The following is a 26,107-nucleotide window of genomic DNA, read 5'->3' as shown; positions in this document are numbered from 1 at the left end:
GCTTTGATTTTAAGGACATACACAATGTCAGTTACTAGTGTCAAGCCAGTGTTGGTCACATTTTGGTTGGCAGTCAACGTTGGTGCATGGTGGTTGGTTATTGGCGGAAAAAGACTTGGCTTTTAAGTTGGTTAAGTACATTGGTCTTCTTAATTAGTGCTTACACGTCATCATTATAGAATTTGGTGCCTGCTGATGGAATGCTTAAGAATTTCATTAAATGTTTACTGATTTATCTAGTTTGAGAATTTTCTGCTGTGAACAGTTGAGGACAATATCTGAGTTTGCGCTGGTGATGACGCAGCACATCTGCAACAGCTCAATTTGTGTTAATGTGGCTTGTCTATAGTTGTGCTTTACTGTTAGTTGTTCGGTTCCTGTATGTCATACCCTGTCCTTTGTCCTGTATGATGGGATAACCTTTCAGATTTAGCACCGTTAACAGTGGGTTTGGCTTGGGTGTTAATTTGGTATAGATATGGCCAAGAGGACACCAAACAGTGCCATTTTACATTTGCCAAACAAAGAAAGCTAAACTGGAAGAAAAGGGATGGCAAGCAGGTCCTAGGTCATTGTGCAATGACCAGGCTATAGTGTTGAGGCCCACAAAACACAGTGGTGTTTCTTAAGACTTCTGTTGTTCAGGTCTCATCACCTCTATCATCAGGTGACTATCTAGTCCCTTTGTTTGCCAGAAAGTAGTTTTGCACACCAATTGCATTCCTAACGTTCCTTCTTTAATTTGTGTTGATATATGTGCTAGTATAGGTGTGTATGAGTTCCAAGACTGCATCCATTTCGAATCCCACTGTATCTTCTCTGCTGTGCAATCCGGTTTCCGAGCCGGTCACATCTCAGCCACGCTCAAGGTACTAAACGATATCATAACTGCCATCAATAAAAGACAGTACTGTGCAGCCGTCTTCATCGACCTGGCCAAGGCTTTTGACTCTGTCAATCACCGTATTCTTATCGCCATACTCAATAGCCTTGGTTTTTCAAATGACTGCCTCGCCTGGTTCACCAACTACTTTGCAGACAGAGTTCAGTGTGTCAAATCGGAGGGCATGTTGTCCGGACCTCTGGCAGTCTCTATGGGGGTACCACAGGGTTCAATTGTCGGGCCGTCTCTTTTCTCTGTATATATCAATGATGTCGCTCTTGCTGCGGGCGATTCCCTGATCCACCTCTACGCAGACGACACCATTCTGTATACTTTTGGCCCGTCCTTGGACACTGTGCTAACAAACCTCCAAACGAGTTTCAATGCCATACAACACTCCTTCCGTGGCCTCCAACTGCTCTTAAACACTAGTAAAACCAAATGCATGCTTTTCAAACGTTCGCTGCCGGGCACCTGCCCGCCCGACTAGCATCACCACCCTGGACGGTTCCGACCTAGAATATGTGGACAACTATAAATACCTAGGTGTCTGGTTAGACTGTAAACTCTCCTTCCAGACTCATATTAAACATCTCCAATCCAAAATCAAATCTAGAATCGGCTTTCTATTTCGCAACAAAGCCTCCTTCACTCACGCCGCCAAACTTACCCTAGTAAAACTGACTATCCTACCGATCCTCGACTTCAGCGATGTCATCTACAAAATAGCTTCCATTACTCTACTCAGCAAACTGGATGCAGTATATCACAGTGCCATCTGTTTTGTTACCAAATCACCTTATACCACCCACCACTGCGACCTGTATGCTCTAGTCGGCTGGCCCTCGCTACATATTCGTCGCCAGACCCACTGGCTCCAGGTCATCTATAAGTCTATGCTAGGTAAAGCTCCGCCTTATCTCAGTTCACTGGTCACGATAACAACACTCACCCGTAGCACACGCTCCAGCAGGTACAGTGCCTTGCGAAAGTATTCGGCCCCCTTGAACTTTTCGACCTTTTGCCACATTTCAGGCTTCAAACATAAAGATAAAACTGTAATTTTTTGAGAAGAATCAACAACAAGTGGGACCAATCATGAAGTGGAACGAAATGTATTGGATCATTCAGAGATCCTCACTGAACTTCTGGAGAGAGTTTGCTGCACTGAAAGTAAAGGGGCTGAATAATTTTGCACGGACAATTTTTCAGTTTTTTATTTGTTAAAAAAGTTTGAAATATCCAATACATTTCGTTCCACTTCATAATTGTGTCCCACTTGTTGTTGATTCTTCACAAAAAATTACAGTTTTATATCTTTATGTTTGAAGCCTGAAATGTGGCAAAAGGTCGAAAAGTTCAAGGGGGCCGAATACTTTCGCAAGGCACTGTATATCTCACTGATCATCCCCAAAGCCAACACCTCATTTGGCCGCCTTTCCTTCCAGTTCTCTGCTGCCAGTGACTGGAACGAATTGCAAAAATCGCTGAAGTTGGAGACTTTTATTTCCCTCACCAACTTTAAACATCAGCTACCTGAGCTGCTAACCGATCGCTGCAGCTGTACATAGTCCATCTGTAAATTGCCCACCCAATCTACCTACCTCATCCCCATACTGTTTTTATTTTATTTACTTTTCTGCTCTTTTGCACACCAGTATTTCTACTTGCACATCATCATATGCTCATTTATCACTCCAGTGTTAATCTGCTAAATTGTAATTATTCGCTCCTATGGCCTATTTATTGCCTACCTCCTCATGCCTTTTGCACACACTGTATATAGACTTTCTTTTTTTTCTACTGTGTCATTGACTTGTTATTGTGTTATTGACTTGTTTATTGTTTATTCCATGTGTAACTCTGTGTTGTTGTCTGTGTCACACTGCTTTGCTTTATCTTGGCCAGGTCGCAGTTGTAAATGGGAACTTGTTCTCAACTAGCCTACCTGGTTAAATAAAGGTAAAAAAAAGAGAAAAATCCAGACTCCCCATCTCTCTCCCAAAGTGTGCACTTGCACACTCTCCATCAAGGGTTGGTGGAAACTCCTTCCAGTCAATGCTTACACCAATCCCATTTTATCCATGATGGGGAGTATGCAAGTGCACACTTTGGGATAAGGGTGGACAACTGGGACACACATAAGTGAATTAAGGCTGCAGAAAATAAACCTCTTCTGGTTAGAACTCTGTCTGATCCCATGGAGGTGGCCAACCAACACTGCACCCCCCCCACACTAAAGGCAAACCGCTTTCGGACACCAACACACACACCGACCATGGTCTCTGAGAAGACTCTCGCTCTCCCCCTTACCCTGCCTCCACCTTCCCAGCAATGTTGTAGCACTCTCAAGACTCACACACACAATGATTGCCAACCCTTGGTCCTGTGCCAACCCTTGGTCCTGTCCCACCTTGTTAGCCACCCAAAGTCCCTGTCAGGTATTCAAGTCTCAGATCTGTTAGTGCTATCTTGCGAACTCCTACACTGCCTTCAGAAAGTATTCATAGCCCTCAAATTATTCCACATATTGTTGTGTTACAGCCTGAATTCAAAATTGATTAAATGTATTTTATCTACACACAATACCTCATAATGACAAAGTGAAAACATGTTTTTAATTTTTTTTGCAAATGTATTGAAAATAAAATACAGAAATATTCACACCCCTGAGTCAATACATGTTAGAATCTCTTTTGGCAGCGATTACAGCTATGAGTCTTTCTGGGGAGGTCTTTAAGAGCTTTGCACGCCTGAATTGTACAATATTTGCACATTATTATTTGTTTTATTCTTCAAGCTCTATCCAGTTGGTTGTTGATCATTGCTAGACAGCCTTTTAAAGTCTTGCCATAGATTTTCAAGTTGATTTAAGTCAAAATTGTAACTAGGCCATTCAGGTACATTCAATGGCGTCTTGGTAAGCAACTCCAGTGTATATTCGCCCTTGTGATTTAGGTTATTGTCCTGCTGAAAGGTGAATTTGTCTCCCACTGTCTGCTGTAAAGCAGACTGAACTAGGTTCTTCTCAAATATTTTGCCTGTGCTTAGCTCTACTCCATTTCCTTTTATCCTAAAAAAGTCCCTAGTCTTGCTGATGACAAGCATACCCGTAACATGATGCAGACACCACCATGCTTGAAAATATGAAAAATGTGGTCAGTGATGTTTTGTGTTGGATTTGCCCCAAACATAACGATTTGTATACAGGACATAAAGTGAATTTCTTTGCCACATTTTTTTGCAGTTTTACTTTAATGCCTTATTGCAAACAGGAATATTTTTATTCTGTACAGGCCTCCTTCTGTTCACTCTATCATTTAGGTTAATATTGTGGAGTGCCTACAATGTTGTTGATCCATTCTCAGTTTTCCCATATCACAGCCATTAAACTCTGTAAATGTTTTAGTCACCATTGGCCTCGTGGTGAAATGTCTGAGCGGTTTCCTTGAGTTAGTTAGGATGCCTGTATCTTTGTAGTGACTAGGCTTTGCATGTTGTATCAATACACCCAATTAATTACTTCACCATGCTCAAACTAAGCACATTTTTACTCCTGAACTTATTTAGGCTTGCCATGAAAAAAAAATAGGGTTGAATACTCACTTCAGCTTTTCATTTTTTATAAATATGTAAACATTTCTAAAAACATAATTCGACTTTGACATTATGGGCTATTGTGTAGGCCAGTGACACAAAATGTAAATGTATTCAATTTGAAATTCAGGCTGTAACACAACAAAATATGGAAAAAGTCAAAGGGTTTGAATACTTTCTGAAGGCCCTGTATTTCATCATCACAGCTAACACAAACAGATCTGGGACTTGGCTACTTTTAAGACACCCCATGTCCCCATAAAACACAAAAATGTCCCCTTAAACCACCCCTGATGCTGAGTAAGCCCATTCCTGGGCCTTCTCTTCCTCCATTTGCCCTCTGGCTCAGTACTCCTGGCCCTGGTAGCCAGCGGAGCCGTCAAAGGCTGGCTCTGTGCTGGCCGCGGGGTCAATGTCGGCGGCGTAGCTCGTGTAGTCAGTGCCCATGGGGGACGCAGCGTTGGGGTCGGCGGTGGGGTCAACATACTCCTGGGAGAAGAGGGCTGAGTCAGCCCCCAGCTTGTACTTCTGAAAGCCCAGGAAGGCCTGCACCGCCTTCAGAGTAGAGAGGGTGTTATGCGGCGGGCGAACAATTGAAAAGGGAATGGGCAATAATATAGAGGCGATAGCAAAACAATGTATGCGTGGAGAAGGGAAGAGGGAGCCCAGACCATAGGGGGCAGCGAGCGATTGGAAAGGGGATGGGCAACAACATGAAGCAATAGCAAAACAATATGTTGTGTGTGAGGGGGATAAACAAGAAAAGTGGAGACATGGGGTTGTGTGGGTTGGATTTGAATATGACAGATGGGCAGAATGAGATGACACGATAGATGCAACCAATGATAGGGGGGGAGGGGGGGATATCAGGTAACATGCCATTGATTAAAAAAGGTATGAAGTAAGGTTAGGAGGATGAATGGTAGTTAGATAAGGGTGGGATAATGAGAGAAAAAGAGAGAGGGAATAAGAAGGAAGAGGGGAGGAGGATTAAGTCTGTTAGTCAGCTTTAAGTGGGGAGTGTGAGTAACCTTTCACCTGATCAGGCACTGTCTTTTACTTATTTATTTTTAATACAACAATTTATCATGAATAATAAACATTCACAAATCATCCCAGTGTCATATACAAAGCAAAAATACCCAAACGAAATATAAAAAAAGTATTTTAATCCTAACTCATAATACAAGATAACAGACAGATTCACATAGTGGTTGCAGCCAGCTGGACCTGGTAACACTAAATGCATGTTATTAAGCTGTAGTAGTTAGCTACAGCATGTGTGTATGGAGAGCATAAGGCTAGATTAGAGAGAGGAGGTGAAAAGAGATCATAGCTTATCCTTCACTGATTTGTAGTTTTGGCATTGAAATAAAATGTGAACAATTCCTATATATCTAATATACAATCTAACAAGGTTTGGGGTCAAATTGGTATGAACTCTGTACATTTTTTATCACTTTCTAATAATTTCCTGATTGATCCCGACCATGCAAAGTGGCCCTACAGAAAATGTTGAATCTAAATTGAATGGTACCATGAAATCAAATTATTTCATCAAAATAATACTTTACATAACAATGAATTGAGACAACCAGCAAAGGTGAACATAGCTAAAATGGTGGATTGAGAACCTGATATGTCAACAGTAGAGTACCACTGTTTTAACCCCACAAAGACACTCATTTTTGGCAATGGTTTGATATCAAGGCACTTTGGAAGGGCAATCTGAATCTAGCAAGCAGATCCTAGCTGTAAACACTAGCCAATCATAGTAAACAAATGCAAGGTACTCCTTCAATATGTTTGGCCATCTAAAGAGGACATCATTCAGACAGCCTGGATGGGAAGTTGGTGTGAGCAAAATAATGTGAGGGTCAGGATATCTATCATTAGGCTAGTGGTGGTGTGGGCTATGGAATGAACAGTTTGTTGTACTCTTCTTCGAACGACACTCTCTTTATCCTCTCCAAGGACAGCAGTGTCAGAGCACCCTAGAGAGAGACAAACAGGTCAGGGACAGTTATGGGATAGAAAGGGTGGTGAAGATGGGTGGTGAGGGTGGTGAGGATGACCCCAATATTCACCAGATACAATCCTTCCATAAAGTTATGTATCATAATAACCTTCTAAGCTTTTTCTAGACTGAGACGGAAACAAAGATTAAATTGGCGAAGAGGTGGAAACTTAGATCTGAACTAACTAAAACAGAGATTAAGCATTATTGTATATAAAAATACAGCATAGACAAAGATTAAAATGCAGAAAATTAGGAATCTAAACAGACCCAGAGAAGATAGAATTAGGAGAGAAACATTTAGATCCAGATTACAAAACTGCAGAAAAACAGAAGACAGTAGACACTTCTAAATATGAAGAAAAAGCAGTGTTAAACAAAGCTAAGTTAAGACTGACAAAGAGGAGCAGAATGTTATGACCCAGCTTCAGACGGAGCAGAATTAGATCCTGATGAAGAAGGCAGAGGTGATATGTAACCAATTTAATTGAAGGGGCACTGATGGAAAAATTTGATTTGAATACATTTTGTGTAATATACATATTTTCTATTTTGTAGATGCACAAATGGCCATTACGCCAGACAGGAAGGTTGATGAAATGGAGGGCTGTTGTACTGTACGTACCCAGGTGAAGATGGAGAAGAAGGCGAAGGTAATGGCGGCTCGGGCTGCGTCCGCACCCTCCCTTAGAGGGTTGTCCTCCTCCTTGGCAACCTGCCACTGGTTGGCCAGGAAACAGAACCCCACAAACCAGACAAACGACCAGAATGCTACAGGAAGGATGGGGAGAGAGAGAGAAAAAGGGAGAGGGAGAAATACAAATGGAAACCAGTAATACTATGGGTGGTAAAACTAAAGAAAAAAATCTGTTCTTGAAATGTAATATCATACTCAGTAATACCACATTACACATGTCATGCCAATAACAGACTAACATGAGTATGTTTGTGCATTATGAGCAACACCAAAGGTCATGCAACAATATAAAAAAACATATCAACTACTGATTCACAACATATTTTGCAACCATTTTTACAAGCCTCAATAGCCTCACAGTAATCAAAGCATCAAAGGTCATAACGAGTATGTTAGGGTTTATCAGCCACACCACAGCTAACCAGAGGGGGGCACCTGTGCACATACAAAATGGCTCCTATAGTACTCAAGTCCGCCAATGTCCTGGAGCTGTGATTCAAATTCCAGGGCTCTGTTCCAATACTATTAATATGCATCCTTATCCTTCTTTAATCCTTTCCTTGAAATAATCACCCATCTGATATAATATAATTGGTGAGAGCAATGCAGTGAAAAGCTTGCTTCCATGACAATCCAGTCACGTTGGAGTGATTACGTCAAGGAAAGAAGGAGGGATTATACATTTTAAGAGTATACAGACAGGGCCCAGTACGCCTAATGAAGAAACAACACCTTTATCAATGTCCATGTATTGATCAGTGTTTCCTAAGAGTTTAGAAAGGCAAAAAGACAAAGGCCACATCCACCTCCCCACCCCTGAACCGAATCTTCACAGAGCACCCAGATAAACCGTGTGCCTCCAAACACACTCCAAACTCGTATCATGACCAACTTCTCAACTAAAACAACCCCTTTCTTTGCTGTAAACTCACACCAACAAGCCAAAACAACATTCTTTCTGTGTGGGGTGAAGTTGTCCATAGACGCTGATCTGTGGTCAGTTTTGCATTTGCTCCAGTAATGGTTAAGGTTCGGATTGGGGGAGGAAAAGCTGTTCCTAAATTGGTGCCTAGGAGAAACTACACCCCAGAGCTTACCAGACACTCCAATGTCAGCAAGCACAGCCTTCTTGCGGTCCTTGACGCTGCTGATCTGGGGGAAGTAGATGTCCAGGACCAGGAAGGCAGCACAGCTTAGGAAAGCCAGGGTTCCCATCCCCACTGCGTAGTTACAGGCATTCTGGTTCCTGTTGAAGATGCAGAACTCCTCAATCTCGTCAGGCCGGTTCACATAGCCCTCGTTGGCTATACAGCCAAAGATCACGATGGAGAAGAGCTGGGGGAAGACGAGAGGGAGGGTGTGAGAAAGAAGTTGATTGAGGAGAGAGGGTAGAGTAGGGAGAAAATGAGAAATGCATAGGAGCAAAAGCCTGCAAAATCAGTAGCTCCAGGAGGACAGTTGGCAACTGCTGATCTACAGCATATGGTAGTAAAATCAATGTGGATGGTACATCAGTTGCACAAGCTGATCCTTTTTGCACCCTATGTAAATCTGTTATACAGGCATTTGGAAAGTATTGTCATGACGTGACAATCATTAATTCAATGACTTATCTTATCAAATCAATTAACTATGTTTAATTAAATGATTAAATTAATCATGTAACAACTCAGTAACTTGGGGCACCACGGGAAACTAATTTAACAAGTTATTATTTCCCGAAATAAAAACTCTTATAAGATATGAATATATCTATCGATAAGTCACTTATAAATGTATTTTACCTCATATCAGTCTCATTCTGAACGTCATAATATTCTATAAATCTGCACGAACCCTAGTCTACATGATGACTCAGCTTACACAAATTGACTTAATTATTTATTTACTAACTAACAAAATAATTACACAGAAATACACACAGTATAGGTTGAATTGATTACTAACATAATGCATTGAAAAGTCCCCAGTGCACTAACCCGATATGACGGCTGGTAACACAATGATCGGGGTGGGGAAAGAAAGAACGGGAGAAGAAGAGACCAAGGAATTCAACTATCGTACATAGTTGAATAATACGCTCATCGTAAATATGGATATTTAGCACCCTAACAACCACTCATTCGGATTTAGAAATGCAATGCAAATATTGACGCTTGTTTGTCTGTCATATTGCTCTGTTGAAATCGCCCGATCCTCTGTGACGAATAGTTCGACAGAAAGTCTCTGGATGTGTAAGTCTCTGGTTGGCCACCAGAGATCACCATGTCCTTAGTAGTTGTAGTAGTAGCTTTCTTCGTTCTGGAAGTGTTCTTTAGATTGGATACATCAGACATTCCAATGATCGTTTGTTAAGATCTTCCTTGTGTCTTTGGTCAAAGTTCTAGCTTTGATCCTCACCCAGGAGGGAAAGTCATGACAGCATTCAGACCCGTTGACTTCTTCCACCTTTTGCTACGTTACAGCCTTGTTCTAAAACATACAAAAAAAATCCTCATCAATCTACACACAATACCCCATAATGACAACTCAAGGACATTCAGAGACTTGTCCCGACACCACTCCTGCGTTGTCTTGGCTGTGTGCTTAGGGTCGTTGCCCTGTTGGAAGGTGAACCTTTGCCCAAGTCGGAGGTCCTGAGCGCTCTGGAGCCGGTTTTCATCAAAGATCTCTCTGTACTTTGCTCTGTTCAGCTTTTCCTCGATCCTGACTAGTCTCCCAGTCCCTGCCGCTGAAAAACATCCCCACAGCAGGATGCTGCCACCACCATGCTTCACCGTAGGGATGGTGCCATGTTTCCTCCAGATGTGACACTTGGCATTCAGACTAAATAATTAAATCTTGGTTTCAGACCAGAGAATCTTGTTTTTCAGGATCTGAGAGTCCTTTTAGATGCCTTTTGGCAAACTTCCAGTGGGCAGTCGTGTGCCTTTTACAGAGGAGTGGCTTCTGTCTGGCCACTCTACCATAAAGGCCTGATCGGTGGAGTGCTGCAGAGATGGTTGTCCTTCTGGAAGGTTCTCCCATATCCTCAGAGGTCACCTCCATGACCAAGGCCCTTCTCTCCCGATTACTCAATTTGGCCAGGCGGCCAGCTCTAGGAAGAGTTTAGGTGGTTCCAAACTTCTTCCATTTAAGAATGATGGAGGCCACTGTGTTCTTGGGGACCTTCAATGCTGCAGACATTTTTTGGTACCCTTCCCCAGATCTGTGCCTCGACACAATCCGGACAATTCCTTTGACCTCATGGCTTGGTTTTTGCTGTGACATGCACTGTCAACTGTGGAGCCTCATATAGACAGGTGTGTGCCTTTCCAAATAATGTCCAATCAATTGAATTTACCACAGGTAGGCTCCAATCAAGTTGTAGAAACATCTCAAGGATGATCAATGGAACCAGGGTGCACCCGAGCTCAATTTCAAGTCTCATAGCAAAGGGTCTGAATACTTATGTAAATAAGGTATTTCTGTTTTCGCTTTGTCATTATAGGGTATTGTGTGTAGATTGATGAAGAAAAACATTTATTTACTCAATTTTAGAACAAGGGTGCAACATAACAAAATGTGGAAAAAGTCAAGGGGTCAGAATACACTGTAGTAATGTATGGCATCATGCAGAGAAGTCACAACATGATCATATCATCACACTTTGGGGTAAAATGAATCCAGAACCTACAAATCCACAGTCACATTTTCACCCAGTTGTCTACATTCAGATACATGTATGGCAGTACCTGATCTGACACGAGTGTAGATGAAGGAAGATCCTAATGACATGTGAAACAGTAAGCAAAATCAAAACTGGCCCATCTTGCACCAATGCCAGTAACTACATTATAAAACCATCTAGCATTATATCAGCATTAAAAACTTCTACTCATTTAATTCACATACATTAGAAAAATTACTCATATACTGGAGTACATCCCAACTGCTTCAATCCAGGTTCAGGCCAAGGTTGATGTTTGTTTTGTTGATGATGAGATGGGATGATATTAGGGGGCTTGTGTATGCTACTGCATCTATTGCGCTCAGGCACGTGCACAGTTAGGAGTCAACCTGTGCCCAGCATATGCCCCTTTGAACTCCCATTCGACAAGTGCCCTTTTGCGTGGTGCTATAACTATTATTTTATGTAGAAGGTTTTGTCGTTGTTGTTCTGAACCCATTGCCCGCAAGTCGTGACGTTGTCAAGTTCGCCACCCCCCAACCCGTCTGTTGGTTGCACCTGATGGTCTGCCCTGTACTGAGATTGCACACGCCCGGTATCCAAACATGTCACCGGTCGAGTGTGTGTAGCTAGTCAACTAGTTTAAATATCAACAGTGCTGCCTCAGCAGCATAACATTTGATTAACATTATTATTAATATTTGGTCTGGTTGGCTGATACACGCAGCAGAGAAAGGCAGAAAGACAGAGAGGAGCGGCTGCATCAACGACCCTCGCTCCGACCCAACTCCACCCCTTCCTCAATCGTCAGCAGCAACCCAGGTAGTCTAGACTAGCTAACCACCCTGTACTAAAATATCCACACAAGACACCATATATCTAGAGTTAGAAGGTTATGAATATTATATTATGAAATGATCTTCAAGAGCATTTATGATAGCTAAATCACAAATCAGCAACAAAAAACCCCCAGCTAGTTAACAAGCAGATTTACATCAATCATCAACATCAATGATCAGCTGCTAGCCCTCCCTCTTTTCCCAATGTCAGTTTGAGCACCTGCCCACTGAAAGATCTGTGCACGGCCCTGACTCCACTTATGGTGTGTGTATAATGTGTGTATTGTGTTCCCCACCACAGGCAACCCCATCCAGCATTAGGCATGTGAGGAGGTAGCGTGGGGACCGTCCTGGCAAAGTCCTGCGGTTTTAACAGCTGGCCTCTTCAGACAGCCCTGTGTATGCGCACGCGCGCACATATATGTGTGTATGTGGGAGAAAGAGAGAGCATGCATGAGGGAGTGGGGTGGTGGTATGACAGAGCGTCTCTGATGTAATACTGTATGTGTTGGTGAGGAGCGAGTGAGAATGCAAGTGTGTGTGGCTGGCAAGCAACCAGATGAGTGGATAAAAACACAATATGTAAGAGAGAAAGCAGAGAGCAGAGAGAGAGTGAGAGGAAGAAGAAGAAAGCCAGAGTAATGGCCTTTAGCCTTCTTTCAATGTGCATCTTTCCCATTAGCTGTGCTGAAACTGGCCCACCTTGGTTGGCAGGAACTCCCCGAACACCTCAGGCTCAACAACCTACTGAGTGCTGTACGTTCACTGCTCTTTGACTAAACTAATATTCACATTCAATTTGAATATGCTACTGTCGACACACACACACACACACACACACACACACACACACACACACACACACACACACACACACACACACACACACAATATATATTGTATATACGAACAATATATATACACACAATATGTCAAAGTTACAAGGTGAACTGAAAGCTGAATACTACTGCATATAACCAGATCCCTTGACAGAAGAGAAAGCAAGGGGGCACTTCATGTTATTACATTCTCAATGCTTTAAGTGCTCACATGCTTGTTTGCTTCTCTTCACAATGCCTAGTTCCAACCGTCCAGTATTTAAGTTGAAGTCGGAAGTTTACATAAACCTTAGCCAAATACATTTAAAAATCAGTTTCACAATTCCTGACATTTAATCCTAGTAAAAAATCCCTGTCTTAGGTCAGTTAGGATCACCACTTTATTTGAAGAATGTGAAATGTCAGAATAATAGTAGAGAATGACTTATTTCAGCTTTTATTTATTTCATCGCATTCCCAGTGGGTCAGAAGTTTACATACACTCAATTAGTATTTGGTAGCATTGCCTTTAAATTGTTTAACTTGGGTCAAACGTTTCAGGTAGCCTTCCACAAGCTTCCCACAATAAGTTGGGTGACTTTTGGCCCATTCCTCCTGACAGAACTGGTGTAACTGAGTCAGGTTTGTTGGCCTCCTTGCTCGCACAAGCTTTTTCAGTTCTGCCCACACATTTTCTATAGGATTGAGGACAGGGCTTTGTGACGGCCACTGAAATACCTTGACTTTGTTGTCCTTAAGCCATTTTGCCACAACTTTGGAAGTATGCTTGGGGTCATTGTCCATTTGGAAGACCCAGTTGCAACCAAGCTTTAACTTCCTGACTGATGTCTTGAGATGTTGCTTCAATATATCCACATCATTTTCCTTCCTTATGATGCCATCTATTTTGAGAAGTGCACCAGTCCCTCCTGCAGCAAAGCACACCCACAACATGATGCTGCCACCACTGTGCTTCACAGTTGGGATGGTGTTCTTCGGCTTGCAAGCCTCTCCCTTTTTCCTCCAAACACAACGATGGTCATTATGGCCAAACAGTTCTATTTTTGTTTCATCAGACCAGAGGACATTTCTCCAAAAGGTACAATCTTTGTCCTCATGTGCAGTTGAAAAACATAGTCTGGCTTTTTTATGGCGGTTTTGGAGCAGTGGCTTCTTCCTTGCCGAGCGGCCTTTCAGGTTATGTCGATATAGGACTCGTTTTACTGTGATACTTTTTTTTTTTTGATACTTTTGTACCTGTTTCTTCCAGCATCTTCACAATGTCCTTTGCTGTTGTTCTGGGATTGATTTGCACTTTTTGCACCAAAGTACGTTCATTTCTAGGAGACAGAACGCATCTCCTTCCTGAGCGGTATGATGGTTGCGTGGTCCCATGGTGTTTATACTTGTGTACTATTGTTTGTACAGATGAACGCGGTACCTTCAGGCATTTGTTAATAACTCCCAAGGATGAACCAGACTTGTGGAAGTCTACCATTTTTCTTCTGAGGTCTTGGCTGATTTCTTTTGATTTTTCCAAGATGTCAAGCAAAAAGGCACTGAGTTTGAAGGTAGACCTTGAAATACATCCACAGGTACACCTCCAATTGACTCAAATGATGTCAATTAGCCTATCAGAAGCTTCTAAAGCCATGACATCATTTTCTGGAATTTTACAATGTGTCAACTTAGTGTATGTAAACTTCTGACACACTGGAATTGTGATACAGTGAATTATAAGTGAAGTAATCTGTCTGTAAACAATTGTTGGAAAAATTACTTGTGTCATGCACAAAGTATATGTCCTAACCGACTTGCCAAAACTATAGTTTGTTAACAAGAAATTTGTGGAGTGGTTGAAAAACGAGTTTTAATGACTCCAACCTAAGTGCATGTAAACTTCCCACTTCAACTGTATATGAAGATTGCATCCTTGCCTCCTTTCTTCCATGTTCTGAAATAAAAGAGAGTGCTGCTATCTTTATAGCTCATAATGTAAGCATTCCATTGCACAGTTTACACTGTATCCTGTGCGGATGACAAACTTTGATTTGAAAATGCAAAGCGGATAGAGATTTGTTTGTGGACATGATCTTTGGTCAGGATCTGGTTGTAAATCTGTGAATTCACTACTCTGTAGTTGTCTGCAGGTGTGGTCTCGCCTCCTGGTCCAGACACCTACTCAGATATATAATTAACAGGCTAGCAGCACAGCTCTCAGTCCTGTCTGGATCACAAGGCCCCAGCACCTCATAGACGTATGAGAGCAGACATTGTGGCTGGCGCCACGTGGGGTCCTGATCTTGTGATCATCAGCAGCCTTTCATGCTCCATATTAAGCCTGAGGGAATTTAGTGTTTGTGTGTGTATGTTTATCATGTGATCAAAAAATAAACTTATGCATGACTTTCTCAAGATGAGCAGCACTGGCTTTCTGTTACATTTTCACTGCTGCACCACCACCACAGCCTAACAATTAAATGCATCCAATAGATACATGTTGGATTACTGTCAGAGTCCCAGTGTGTGCCTATTAGTGTGCAGGATGTCTTTCAGGCAGGCCTACCAGTCAATAAATCAATCAGACTCTGCACACCATTACAGCTAGAGCCCCTTAGCTTTGCTGCAAGTTTCAACCGAGGCCTACAGAGGCACTATGCTCTTGCGGTCATAGCAATACTGTGAGCAGACTGCACTGGATGCCCTCTCTCTCTCTGAATCTGCTTGTGCTAGTCTCCCTCAGTCAGTGTATTCTCCTCCATCATGGAGTACCACTGATACAGATGTTGATTGAGATGTACACAAAGGAGTCCTTGACAAACAAACATGGACACACACACACACACACAGACTGCTTGCTGGCCGAGCACCACATTTCTGCCCTCCCCCACAATAATTCAATTTTAATCTCTGTGACCTTGTGTTCACACACACACAGAGAGAGGGAAAGAGAGAGAGAGAGAGAGAGTGAAAGGCAGAACAACCAAGACTGTCAGATTATTTCAGTCACAAAACCGGAAGTCTTTCTCCATACTAATGCACACATAAGTACTACCAGGAAACCAGAAATGCCAACTCCCTATTTAGAGATGGCTAGCTGAATATAGGCCTAACATGAAGTTACAGGTGTGCATGTTAATGCATAAGTAGCATACAGCTCAACAAAAACACAGGAGGAAAAGGCACATCTATCCTAGACAAACCAACCATCAAACCCAATTTTTGCTGTGGAAATATCAACAGAACAATGTTATCAACTGGTTACAGTAATTTCAACGAAACCGTGCGAAAACAGAATGAAAACCGGTTACAAAATGAAAACCGATTGCTAGAGCAAGGTTAGTAATAGCAACTTCAAAACACTAAACAGTGTTTTTGAACACACCACTACCTACTACAACCCTGTTCCTGGAAAGCTAAGAGAGGTCCATATTCTCCACTGGTCTTCTCGGAGTAGATTGGCCTCAGCTACTTACATCATAAGCCCTTATAAAATGTCCCAGTCCATCTGTACCTGAAGGCTGTGGTGAAAACTCTGTGCCCAGTAGAGCGTCTAGATCCAGTTGCTGGTTTTGGCAAGAGGAACAACTCAATGACACTAATGTCATCCTTGTTTTGGGTAACTGTATTTGAGCTCCGCTCCAACGAGCCGCATACACACAGAATCAGAGGTCCTCTCCACACTACGGTACAGCAGCTAAATGTCATTCTAAAGCTGCACTTCACCTCCACAATAGCAATGCTATCTTTCTCTTCTCTATTATGAGCACTACATTCCCGACAGCGAATCATCGTCACACAAAGAACAAGAAGAAGAGAGGGAAGGAAAGGAGACGGCTAGTCGGGAATGTAGTGCTCATAATAGAGAAGAGAAAGATAGCATTGCTATTGTGGAGGTAAAGTGCAGCTTTAGAATGACATTTAGCTGCTGTACCGTAGTGTGTATATACATTCATGGCACACACACAAAGACACACACACACACACACACACACACACACATTCAATTCGAACTGTCAAAAGAAAAACAGAACAAATGTTATCAATTTGTCAGTCTTATGGCTTGGGGGTAGAAGCTGTTCAGGGTCCTGTTGGTTCCAGACTTGGTGCACTGGTACTGCTTGCTGTGCGGCATAAGAGAGAACAGTCTGTGGTTTGCAGCAGGACACACTGTAGCAAAACGTTTTGCAACAAAAAACAAAACAAGTTCCAGGTGGTAACTCCACATTCAAAAAAACATCTCTCCTTACTGAACATGGTTTGGAAAGCAAGCAGAGGTGAGGAGGTCAAAAAGCTCAACAGCCAAACCCGGTCACCTTTTAATCTTACATACCAAACAAACATTACGCATTGGCTGGAGAACATTTCAAATATGTTCTTATGTCCCCAGCATTACTGCCAAACACTGGTGCAAAGCCTGACCGTGGAAATGCACTAATAGTGCTCCGGTTATAGTGACTCCGACATCTGAATGAACATGCCACACACACACCTAATGCAGTTCCATCAACTATGGTGGATGCGTCATCAGGCCAGTGCAGTAGAGTTTGGCTCGGCTCTGCTCATTATTGTGAATAGGGTATAAGTGTCTATTTTTTGTATTTTTATTGTGCCTCATTGGTCAATTAAAATCAGTTGCTAATTACAAGGTAACAACATAGACCAAGTAGCAGACATTGCAGCCTTCCAGGACCGGAGATCCACCAAAAGAAAATACTTCTTCATTTCCAGGTCTCCATCTACTGTATTAGCTCAATAAAGCTTGTATTGATCTGGTGACTGAGGAGTTTCTCAATGGGACACCATCATGTATCATCATCCAATATCACTCGGCAGATCCCAGTGACATCATTAACAGGAGTACTAGAGAAAAATAACTATGTTAATTCAGAGAATGCTTCCATGGAATGAAGAAAAAAAAACAGACAACTCATTCCACATTCCCTCATGACTCGCAAGCGCATGACTATTCTATTTGCTCAGACAAAGGCTTCACACTGAAAAGGCAGCAGATGATCGGACAAGGAAAAGAAAGCTGAACTAAAAGGGGGCTGATAGGATGTACTAAACTGACATGTCACGTGACCTATAACACCCCTAGTTACAAGGTCGCCATGATACAAAGATCCAGCCATTCTAAAGGCCGTCCCTGTCCACTTCCTCTGGTGTATAACGTACTTGTGTCGTGAGCAAGCCTCCTCTCATGTGTCCCCATTCCTCCCTCCCATCCCTTTCTCATGAGTGGGCTTGCCGGTGACATCTTTCCGGTGATCTCTGACAGTCGTCATGCCAACGCAGCAGACCTCAATCAGCCAATCAGGATCTCGGTTGGGGGGGTCCGCCTCCCTCTCATCCTGAAGAGAAAGCTGTGGTCCAGCAAGTTAATACTAACCTATCATCATCATCACACGGAGGGCTACAATGGCAGATTGTAAAATGGGAGGGGCTGAGCTTCCATTCCCCTTCTCAATATTAAATGGCAGATTTCTCTCCACCAAGACAAATGTGTTGGTGTCCATCTTTGTTTTGTTTAGCCTTAGTATTCATGAAAGCAAGTTGTCTGATCACACATTTCTGGATCTTAGCTGAATGAGGAATAAAACCTCTCCATGATCATATGCTGCATTCCTATAGTGTTGTACACCTTTTCTCTAATCACTATGCTTGACAGACAGACAGACAGACAGACAGACAGACAGACAGACAGACAGACAGACAGACAGACAGACAGACAGACAGACAGACAGACAGACAGACAGACAGACAGACAGACAGACAGTTTTAAATGACTTCTGAGTATTTTGTCATTTGTATTGCACTGGGTTACACTACACTCCAATGTATTTTGTAACAAGATAGTTTCGAGAGTTGTCATTTGTATTTTCAAAATACAAAATACTTTTCTGTACCATTTTTTTTTATAGCGGTTCAACATTTTGTGGCCCCCTTTCACCCTGCATTGGTATCAGAAGTCTGATACAACTATGGTATGATAAGAGTGTATGCTAAACGAACTGAATATAAAATGTACATGTAAAAATTGAACAATTGCAAAGCATGCTGAGTATTATTCTAATGAGCCCCCCCCAACAAAAAGGCAAATAATAATAATACCCAGTGTGCTCTGCAGTTAATTTAGGTAGGTTCATTTTCACAACTACATTTAGGTAATTTAGCAGGCACTCTTATCCAGAGTGATTTAGGCACTGCATTCAACTAATCTAGATTAACAACATATCACAGTCATAGCAAGTAAATGTTTCTATAACCATTACTGAGAATGTTGTTGCTGTTTGGGCTGGCTACTTGCAAATGTATTTCTGTATTTAAAAACATACCAAACACATGTATTTTAATTAAATACATTTCAACCAAAAAGCATTTTGTAGTTTATTTTGATACATTGATCTTTATGGTATATTTTCCCCATCACCCGCACTCACACATTCACACACTCTTGAGAGATGCTGTGTCTTAGGCTTGGCTATTGATTACTATAGCTATTAGGCCTATTTGAAAACATCATTCATTATGCATGATGCAGGTCATTTCTCAGATCTAAATGAAACACCAGGACAAGAGCAAATGAATTATTTTTGTCTCTCTGTTTATTTTAGATACAAAATAATAGCCTTCATGTCCAATTACATCTTTTTGCAACAATAATGGCCTGAGAACCTACACGTGTAGCCTACAGCAGACAGGAATCTTTGTCTCCAGTAATTGAACCTTATGGTCCGCAGGCACTGACGAGGCGCCAGGCTCGTTCCGCCACTGTATCTGAGGTTGTAATATACAGCCTACAAAGCCTTGTCCTTACTAACACCTTAAATCCTACGCTTGCTGATCATTGTCTGTGTAAATACTAGCCTACAAAGGCCTTGTCACTAGTAATTGTGCACAAAGCGTTCAATAATAACAATAACGTTAAAGGGATACTTCGGGATTTTGGCAACGAGGCCCTTTATCTAGTCAGATGAACATGTGAATACCATTTTTATGTCTCTGTGTCCAGTATGAAAGAAGTTAGAGGTAGTTTTGCGAGCCAATGCTAACTCGAGTTACTGCAATGACTTGAAGTCTATGGGTATCTAATAGCATGCTCATTGCTAAAATCCCCAAATATCCCTTTAACGAGAGGAAATCAAGCTCTGGTTATCACATTGATTTGTGGCGGACTGAAAATCCTTCCATGCTTGACTATTGAGTTCTGAGATGGTTCCAAAATAGCCTGTCTGTATTTACACAAGTAATTGTCTTTTGACCAATCAGAACAAATTGGTCAAAAGACCTATTAGTGATTTTTTTTTAAATCAGAATTGACCTGCCTGTGCAGGCTGGTCTCAGACTAGACGTAACATGCTAAACAAAAATATGTCCCGCTGAAATTAGTATGATATGTTACGTTTGGTATGCTTACCAGTACTCGAATTTCCTGGTGGCATTGATGGCCCGTCAATCCCCCCTTGTGTGACTGAACATATTAATAATAATTCCTTTCTCCTGGCTGCCAATCACCCTGCTCCGAAGCACCTCTCACTCATATGGCTCTCTCAGATATTTCTATTCTTATTAACCAATGCTGGTCACGTGATCAGGGACGTTCTCTCAGGCATCGCCGCGCCGAAGTAGACTACTGGTGAAGACAGAGATATCGGGGATACAACAGTGCGCGTCCTTCTTGTTCTGTGCTTGAAATATTACAAAAAGACTCTGGGACAGGTGTGGGATGATTGAGCCAAAATTAATACAACCACTGTACATCAAAAACATTTTAAAAGCAATGAGGCTGATGCAACAGATCAGATCGTTTAGCTTAAAATGTTGATAAACTATTAGACTATTTCTTCACATTATAATGTGTTCTTAAATGACTTGCCTAGTTAATCTTGAGGATACCCTAGGATAGGGGGCGCCACAGCGCATTTTGAAAAAATATCGTTCCCATTTTCAACGGCCTACTAATCAAACTCAGAAGCTAGGGCATGCATATACTTATTATATATGGATAGAAAACACCCTAAAGTTTCTAAAACTGTTTGAATGGTGTCTGTGAGTATAACAGAACTCAAATGGCAGTCAAAACCCCGAGACCGATTGAAACAGGAAGTGGAATTCTGAATTGTGGACTCGACTTCTCATCTTTCCCTATTAATCACACCGTTAACAATGGTTCAGTGAGCACTTCCTATTGCTTCCACTAGATGTCGCCAGTCTTTTCACAGTGGTTTGAGCCTTATACAGTCGAAACTCAGTGAATGAGACGCATTGGAAATTGGTCACAGGGGATGGGCCATCACCATTATGACGCCGGCGGCCATGTCTACCCCCACCTTTGGAAACGGTTTGAAACACAATGAAATCATCCCCCTCGAATCTTATTGGCTCTCTTGGTGTTACAGGCCCTGAAGATTAATGTTTTACAACGTTTGACATGTTTGAACGAACCTACAGGCGGGAAAATCTCATTTTATCCGAAACTTCAGCCTGCGCACGTCGGAGAATTTGGAGAGAGCCCTAGGACGCGCTACCAACAGCAGGCTAATGGAACATAAAGGATGGACTTTTTCGACCGAAAATACATCTGTTGTGGACCTGGGATTCCTGGAAGTGCTTTCTGATGAAGACAACTAAAGGTAGGCGATTATTGACAATATTATACAAGATGAGATGTGACATGCGATTGTTCCAAGATGGCGCCGAGCTCTGTATATTAGCTCATTTTCTGAGTATCGCATCTCCTTTTATCGCAAAGTGTGATTACCCAGTAAAGTTAATTTAAAATCTGGTATGACAGGTGTTCTCAAGAGATATTCATCTATAAATGTTAGATTTGACAATATAAATTTAAAAAATCGTTATCGGATAGTAATTTAGGGAATTGTAGCATTGTTTCCCGGGACGCATTTGAGGGGAAAATAGTTAGTCAACTTCAGACGCCGATGTAAAATGCTGTTTTTATATATAAATATGACCTTTATTGAACAAAAGAATGCATGCATTGTGTAACATGATGTCTTAGGTGTGTCATCTGATGAAGTTTGTAAAAGGTTAGTGCTGCATTTAGCTGTTTTTTGGTTATTTGTGATGCAAGTGGTTGGTCGGAAAATGGCTATGTTGCTGCTTTTTACGATGGACTCATCTAACATAATCTAATGATTTGCTTTTCCTGTAAAACCTTTTTGAAATCGGACGACGTGGGTCGATTCAGGAGAGGTGTATCTATAAAACAAAAACAAAAATTATATATATATATTTTTTTTTATTATGATTTTTTTTTTATGCTAATTGGCGATATGATTTTTCGCTGGATTTTGATCCCGCTGACGGGATGAGACGCTGAAGAGGTTTTTAAATAAAGGTTAAATAAAAAATAACAACATTAAATAAAAAATGTAAGTGCAGCAATGTGCACTTAGTAGTAGGCTATAAGCGTGAATGTTCCAAAATGCAATTAGCGGGAAAACACTGTTCTACAAAGCGCACCACATCGGTTGTTAATATGACTACTGTAGGATTGTGTCTTTGGCTGCTGGACAACAGGAAGTTGAGAACATGAAAGAAATACTGGTATCAATGGGATATGAGGAAGTGTTTATAAAAGAATCCCCTTAACATTCCTATGGTTGAAAGTAGGGATGCACGATATATCGGTGAAGATATCGGAATTGGCCGATGTTAGCTAAAAATGCCGACATCTACATCGGCCCGATGTCTAGTTTAACGCCGATGAGCAAAACCGATGTCAAAGCTGACGTGCATACCTATATAACGTAGGTACATGACGTAATGACGCCACGTAAAATGTAGCGCTACACGTGCAACACAGCATTCCTAACCTAGCCCACAATGTCTGCTGTGTGGATCGAGCAGTCAACAAGTCGAGCAGTCATTTGAAAGAGTCAGAACATTTCAGCGAGACAACTCAAAGGCGAAATCCATTAACGCCAAGATAATGGAATTCATTGCCATTGACAATCAACCGTTCTCTGTCGTGGGTGAAGTTGGCTTTGGCCAACTGGTCGAGCACTGGTACACACAACCAAATGCCCTATTTTTCAGATGTTGCCCTACCAGAGTTAAACAGTAATAGCATCACTGCTGTTAGCTCACGACTGACATTTGGACCAGTGATATCAGCCCCATGAGCATGCTGAATCTGACAGCACAGTGTGTCATTGAGGATTTCGTACTGAGAAAAGTCGTATTTCATGCTCATGAATGTTGTGGTTCTCATACCGCTGCTGCCACTTCAATGGCATTTGAGAACATGTTTGAAACATGAACACACTAGCTAGCTCCATTCGAACAACTGACTCGAGAAATAAGCTCATCAACTGCGCCTGCAGCAGGCGTGATACCCTCTGTCATGGCATTGAAACACCTGCTTAACAGGCATTCTCTCTTTACTGTGTCGCCACGATGCTCGATGCTATGTACAAGGACCGCTAATTGCAATTCGTAAAATATCGTAAATTGTAATTCATAACATATCATACGAATTGTAATTCGTAACATATCATACGAAATAGATGGACATCCACAAATTAATAAATACTTTACCAAACGTAACAAATCATGCTTATTTAAATGTCACGGATTTTGGTTAAATATGTTACGTCTACCACTGATTCCACGTTGGCCTGTGTAAACGCAGCCCATGTTAAAAGGGGCAATCTGCAGTTACTACATCCATTTTTGGACAAACAAATGATTGATATGTACCTATTGTTCTTAAAGAATATAATTTATAAATGCCCCATGAGCGTAACTCAACTGTCAAAATATAAGCTTTTCTTACTCCAATGTTTGTAAACAAAATACACTCTACAGCCTCAAAAAATGGTTAAAACTATAATTGTGATTTCATGGATGGTCAGTCCTTGCATCCATAGCTCGGTCTATGAATTTGAGAGTGGTTACATTACTGCAGCCCCATTCGTCAGCTTTTTAGCGAAACAGTGGCTGTGTGTGTGGCTTTGTTATTGTTTCAACTACTGATTGCTACTTTAACTGACATTTAGTAGTCTATAAAATAGGGGTCTTTAATTCAGTGGTAGCCATAACATTTTAATTGAACACATCGTTTTCAAGACAAGGTAGCTATAGTCAGTAGTGTAATATTATGATAGTCTGAAAACAATCATATTTATTCTGTGCGTCCCATGAAAGTCCTTCCACTCAAATATGTGCGTAAGCAGGGTATATAGCCTGGCCTATGGGGTTAACAGATTGCCTACGAATCAATCGGTTAGCTTTTAAAACCTACACATTGCTCGACTGTTTGTAGATATTTTGCTGTACACACACAAAACCACCCGTGTCATCCACTCTTGAATTGTTAAAATGACATGCTCAAATAAACAACACAAAACATGACCACTCACTCACCCAGCACACAAGCCGAAGGATCGTTTGAGGCTGTTGAAAGAACGTCAATGGGTCGAAGGCTCCTCCAGCCTTCCCCGCACCGTACGCTTGCATCCCCTGCATCACCCCCTCCATCTTCAGCTGCTGCTGCTGGTGATTTCCCCGTCTCCGAATTCAGTACCCAGTCTAAGGCGTTAAATGACGTGGGTTTGTGCGCTCGTTCAGTGTGTTGACCTTGGTATTATTATAACACTGCCCGTTGTAACGGGATTGACTCGGTTTTAATTGATTCTAGTCTCTGCTCTGCCCTTTTGCCAATCCAAAACCTTCCGACCGTGGCTGCTTTCTGTGGTTTTGAAGCTAATTTAGTTCCATCAACAGCCTCTTCCTCTTCTCACTATCCCTTTCTCATCTAAAGGGTTGAGCGAAAGAAGCCGAGCAGACACGCATTCTTGTGAGTAGCGAGCGCGCGCATACGGCACAGTCAAGTTTTTGACGCGCACTCACCCTCGACAATCACCGCAAGCTCCTTGCCATTTTATTTTTACTGAGGCGCGCTCCTAACAGAAAACATGATCTTATTCAATAACGGGAAAAAAAACCTATCACTATTTAAAAAGAAGCCTACACGCTAGGACTTGAAGTGGGGGAGAAACAAGCCCACTCACTACAGGCTCACATATTTATTATATGCATGGGTAATCAGCGATCTCTTCCTGATTTACAAATTGGATCAACTGCCCTGCTCAATCTGTTCGTCTCCCCAGTCTACCGTGTAGGAGAGGCCTATGCCACCTGGCGGATAACCATTGGCAGTGGCTCTCACTAGGCAAAACATTGTTCATGACTATGTATTGTGTTGTGTATAAATCTAGAATATATAGTTCAAGTCATTTACTGACTAGTGTTTTTTAGTCCAGGGCCTAAAGAGCCACCCAGAGACATATCCAATGAAAATGAGTAACGCCTACAAATCCCGAGGTATAATTATATTTCATGAGAAATTGTGACATTACCACGAAAAGATAGACTTATAAGCCTATTGCTTTTTCTTCTTCAGAGCCAACTGAATGACATTAGGACAATAAATAAATAGAACAACTATTGTAAGTGAGCTGCTGATGCCAATCACACAGTACAAATTCCAAGAATGCAGATTACTTGTTAAATGCTTTAATTATTGGATTGTATATTAACATTATTAATAACAAGCAATAAAAGTTAGCAAAGATTTGCCTCAGAAATATAGATCTGAGAGGGAAAGGAGGTGGCACCAGTTTACCATAACAGCACATCATCCCTCTGTCTGTTGCCTTGGAGACAACAACTGCCCTTGTATAAGCACTCAAACAGTAGGCTATAGGAATTATGATTAGCCAGGCATTCACATATATAAAAAGAACTGTGTAAAAAATGTAGGAAAAAAACCTTGCTCAAGTCATATTTATTCAGAAGACAACACACCCCATTTACACCGTTTAACTTTCACTGACCTGTGTTTCCAGCACTGACACCATTGTGTGGTAGGCTGTGATTTGTCAGAATTCACAGATGCTGCACTTGCTAATATGGGGAGTTTCATCCGTGGCTTGTCCTGCACTGACAGAGGTGGAGAGACTTGACACACCTTCAAAGCTCTGACTGCCTTGTTTATAGACATCAAACACCAGTATTATCCTTGACCTCAGAACAATTTCTGATGACAAATGTAAAAAAACGCTCATTGAATTGAACACACCACATAGACCACACAATTCAGTAGTGCCTCGTAGGGCCAATAGAACTATTAGCGTTTTTGTGCCAACCTAATCCCTTAAATGACATAGGACGTTAACTTCATCCCAAAAACATACCCTGGACAAAAAAAATAAACAAACATAAAATCTCTGAAATAGTCTAAGGAGATTCCATATCAGAGCTGAGCTGGTTTATTCACAGAGACAGGTGGCTCAATTCTGCAAACTTAAGCATCAAACCATTTTGAAGGTGAGAGAAGTGGATTGTATGATGAACAAAACAAAACAAAAACACAACAGCCCAAATGCTTATGAGAGGAGGAACATGCATGTTTGTTGTGATCCTGAGTCTCAAACCACAGGGAAACCACTTCACATAATAGTATCAACTCTGTAAATCAAAACAGGGTAAGTATCAAGCCTTAAAAAGAGACTTTCAAGGCTCATTCACATACATTAGAATGGAGAAAGGGGAGCGAG

The 26,107-nt window shown here is 41.7% G+C and overlaps 1 protein-coding gene across 2 annotated transcripts; it reads right to left on the bottom strand.

Moving 5' to 3' along the window:
- Positions 1–4,471: 4,471 nt before the first annotated feature.
- Positions 4,472–24,585, bottom strand: LOC106607452 (synaptogyrin-1). Of its 2 annotated transcripts, none has more exons than XM_014204412.2 (4): positions 23,913–24,585; positions 8,292–8,529; positions 7,123–7,268; positions 4,472–5,035 (listed from the first exon to the last, which is right to left on the bottom strand). In XM_014204412.2, the coding sequence occupies exons 1-4, from the start codon at positions 24,024–24,026 to the stop codon at positions 4,826–4,828; spliced, it is 708 nt and encodes a 235-aa protein (XP_014059887.1). In that variant the 5' UTR covers positions 24,027–24,585; the 3' UTR covers positions 4,472–4,825. The 2 variants fall into 2 exon arrangements, with proteins under 2 accessions (XP_014059887.1, XP_014059888.1); XM_014204413.2 differs by lacking the exon at positions 4,472–5,035 and adding an exon at positions 5,633–6,474 and having other exon boundaries at positions 23,913–24,576.
- Positions 24,586–26,107: the final 1,522 nt, after the last annotated feature.

Source organism: Salmo salar, chromosome ssa06 (assembly GCF_905237065.1).
Source record: "Salmo salar chromosome ssa06, Ssal_v3.1, whole genome shotgun sequence".
In the NCBI taxonomy this organism is placed as follows: Eukaryota; Metazoa; Chordata; class Actinopteri; order Salmoniformes; family Salmonidae; genus Salmo; species Salmo salar.
This window is presented reverse-complemented; position numbering and strand designations above follow the sequence as displayed.

Bases quoted from the DNA above. Each gene is read 5' to 3' on its own strand.
- LOC106607452 (XM_014204412.2), bottom strand. From the start codon at position 24,026: ATGGAGGGGGTGATGCAGGGGATGCAAGCGTACGGTGCGGGGAAGGCT. The intron at 8,530-23,912 runs GTGAGTGAGTGG...GTCTTCCCCCAG, and splicing joins TCCTTCGGCTTGTGTGCTGG to CTCTTCTCCATCGTGATCTT. The intron at 7,269-8,291 runs GTAAGCTCTGGG...TCCTTCCTGTAG, and splicing joins TGCTGACATTGGAGTGTCTG to CATTCTGGTCGTTTGTCTGG.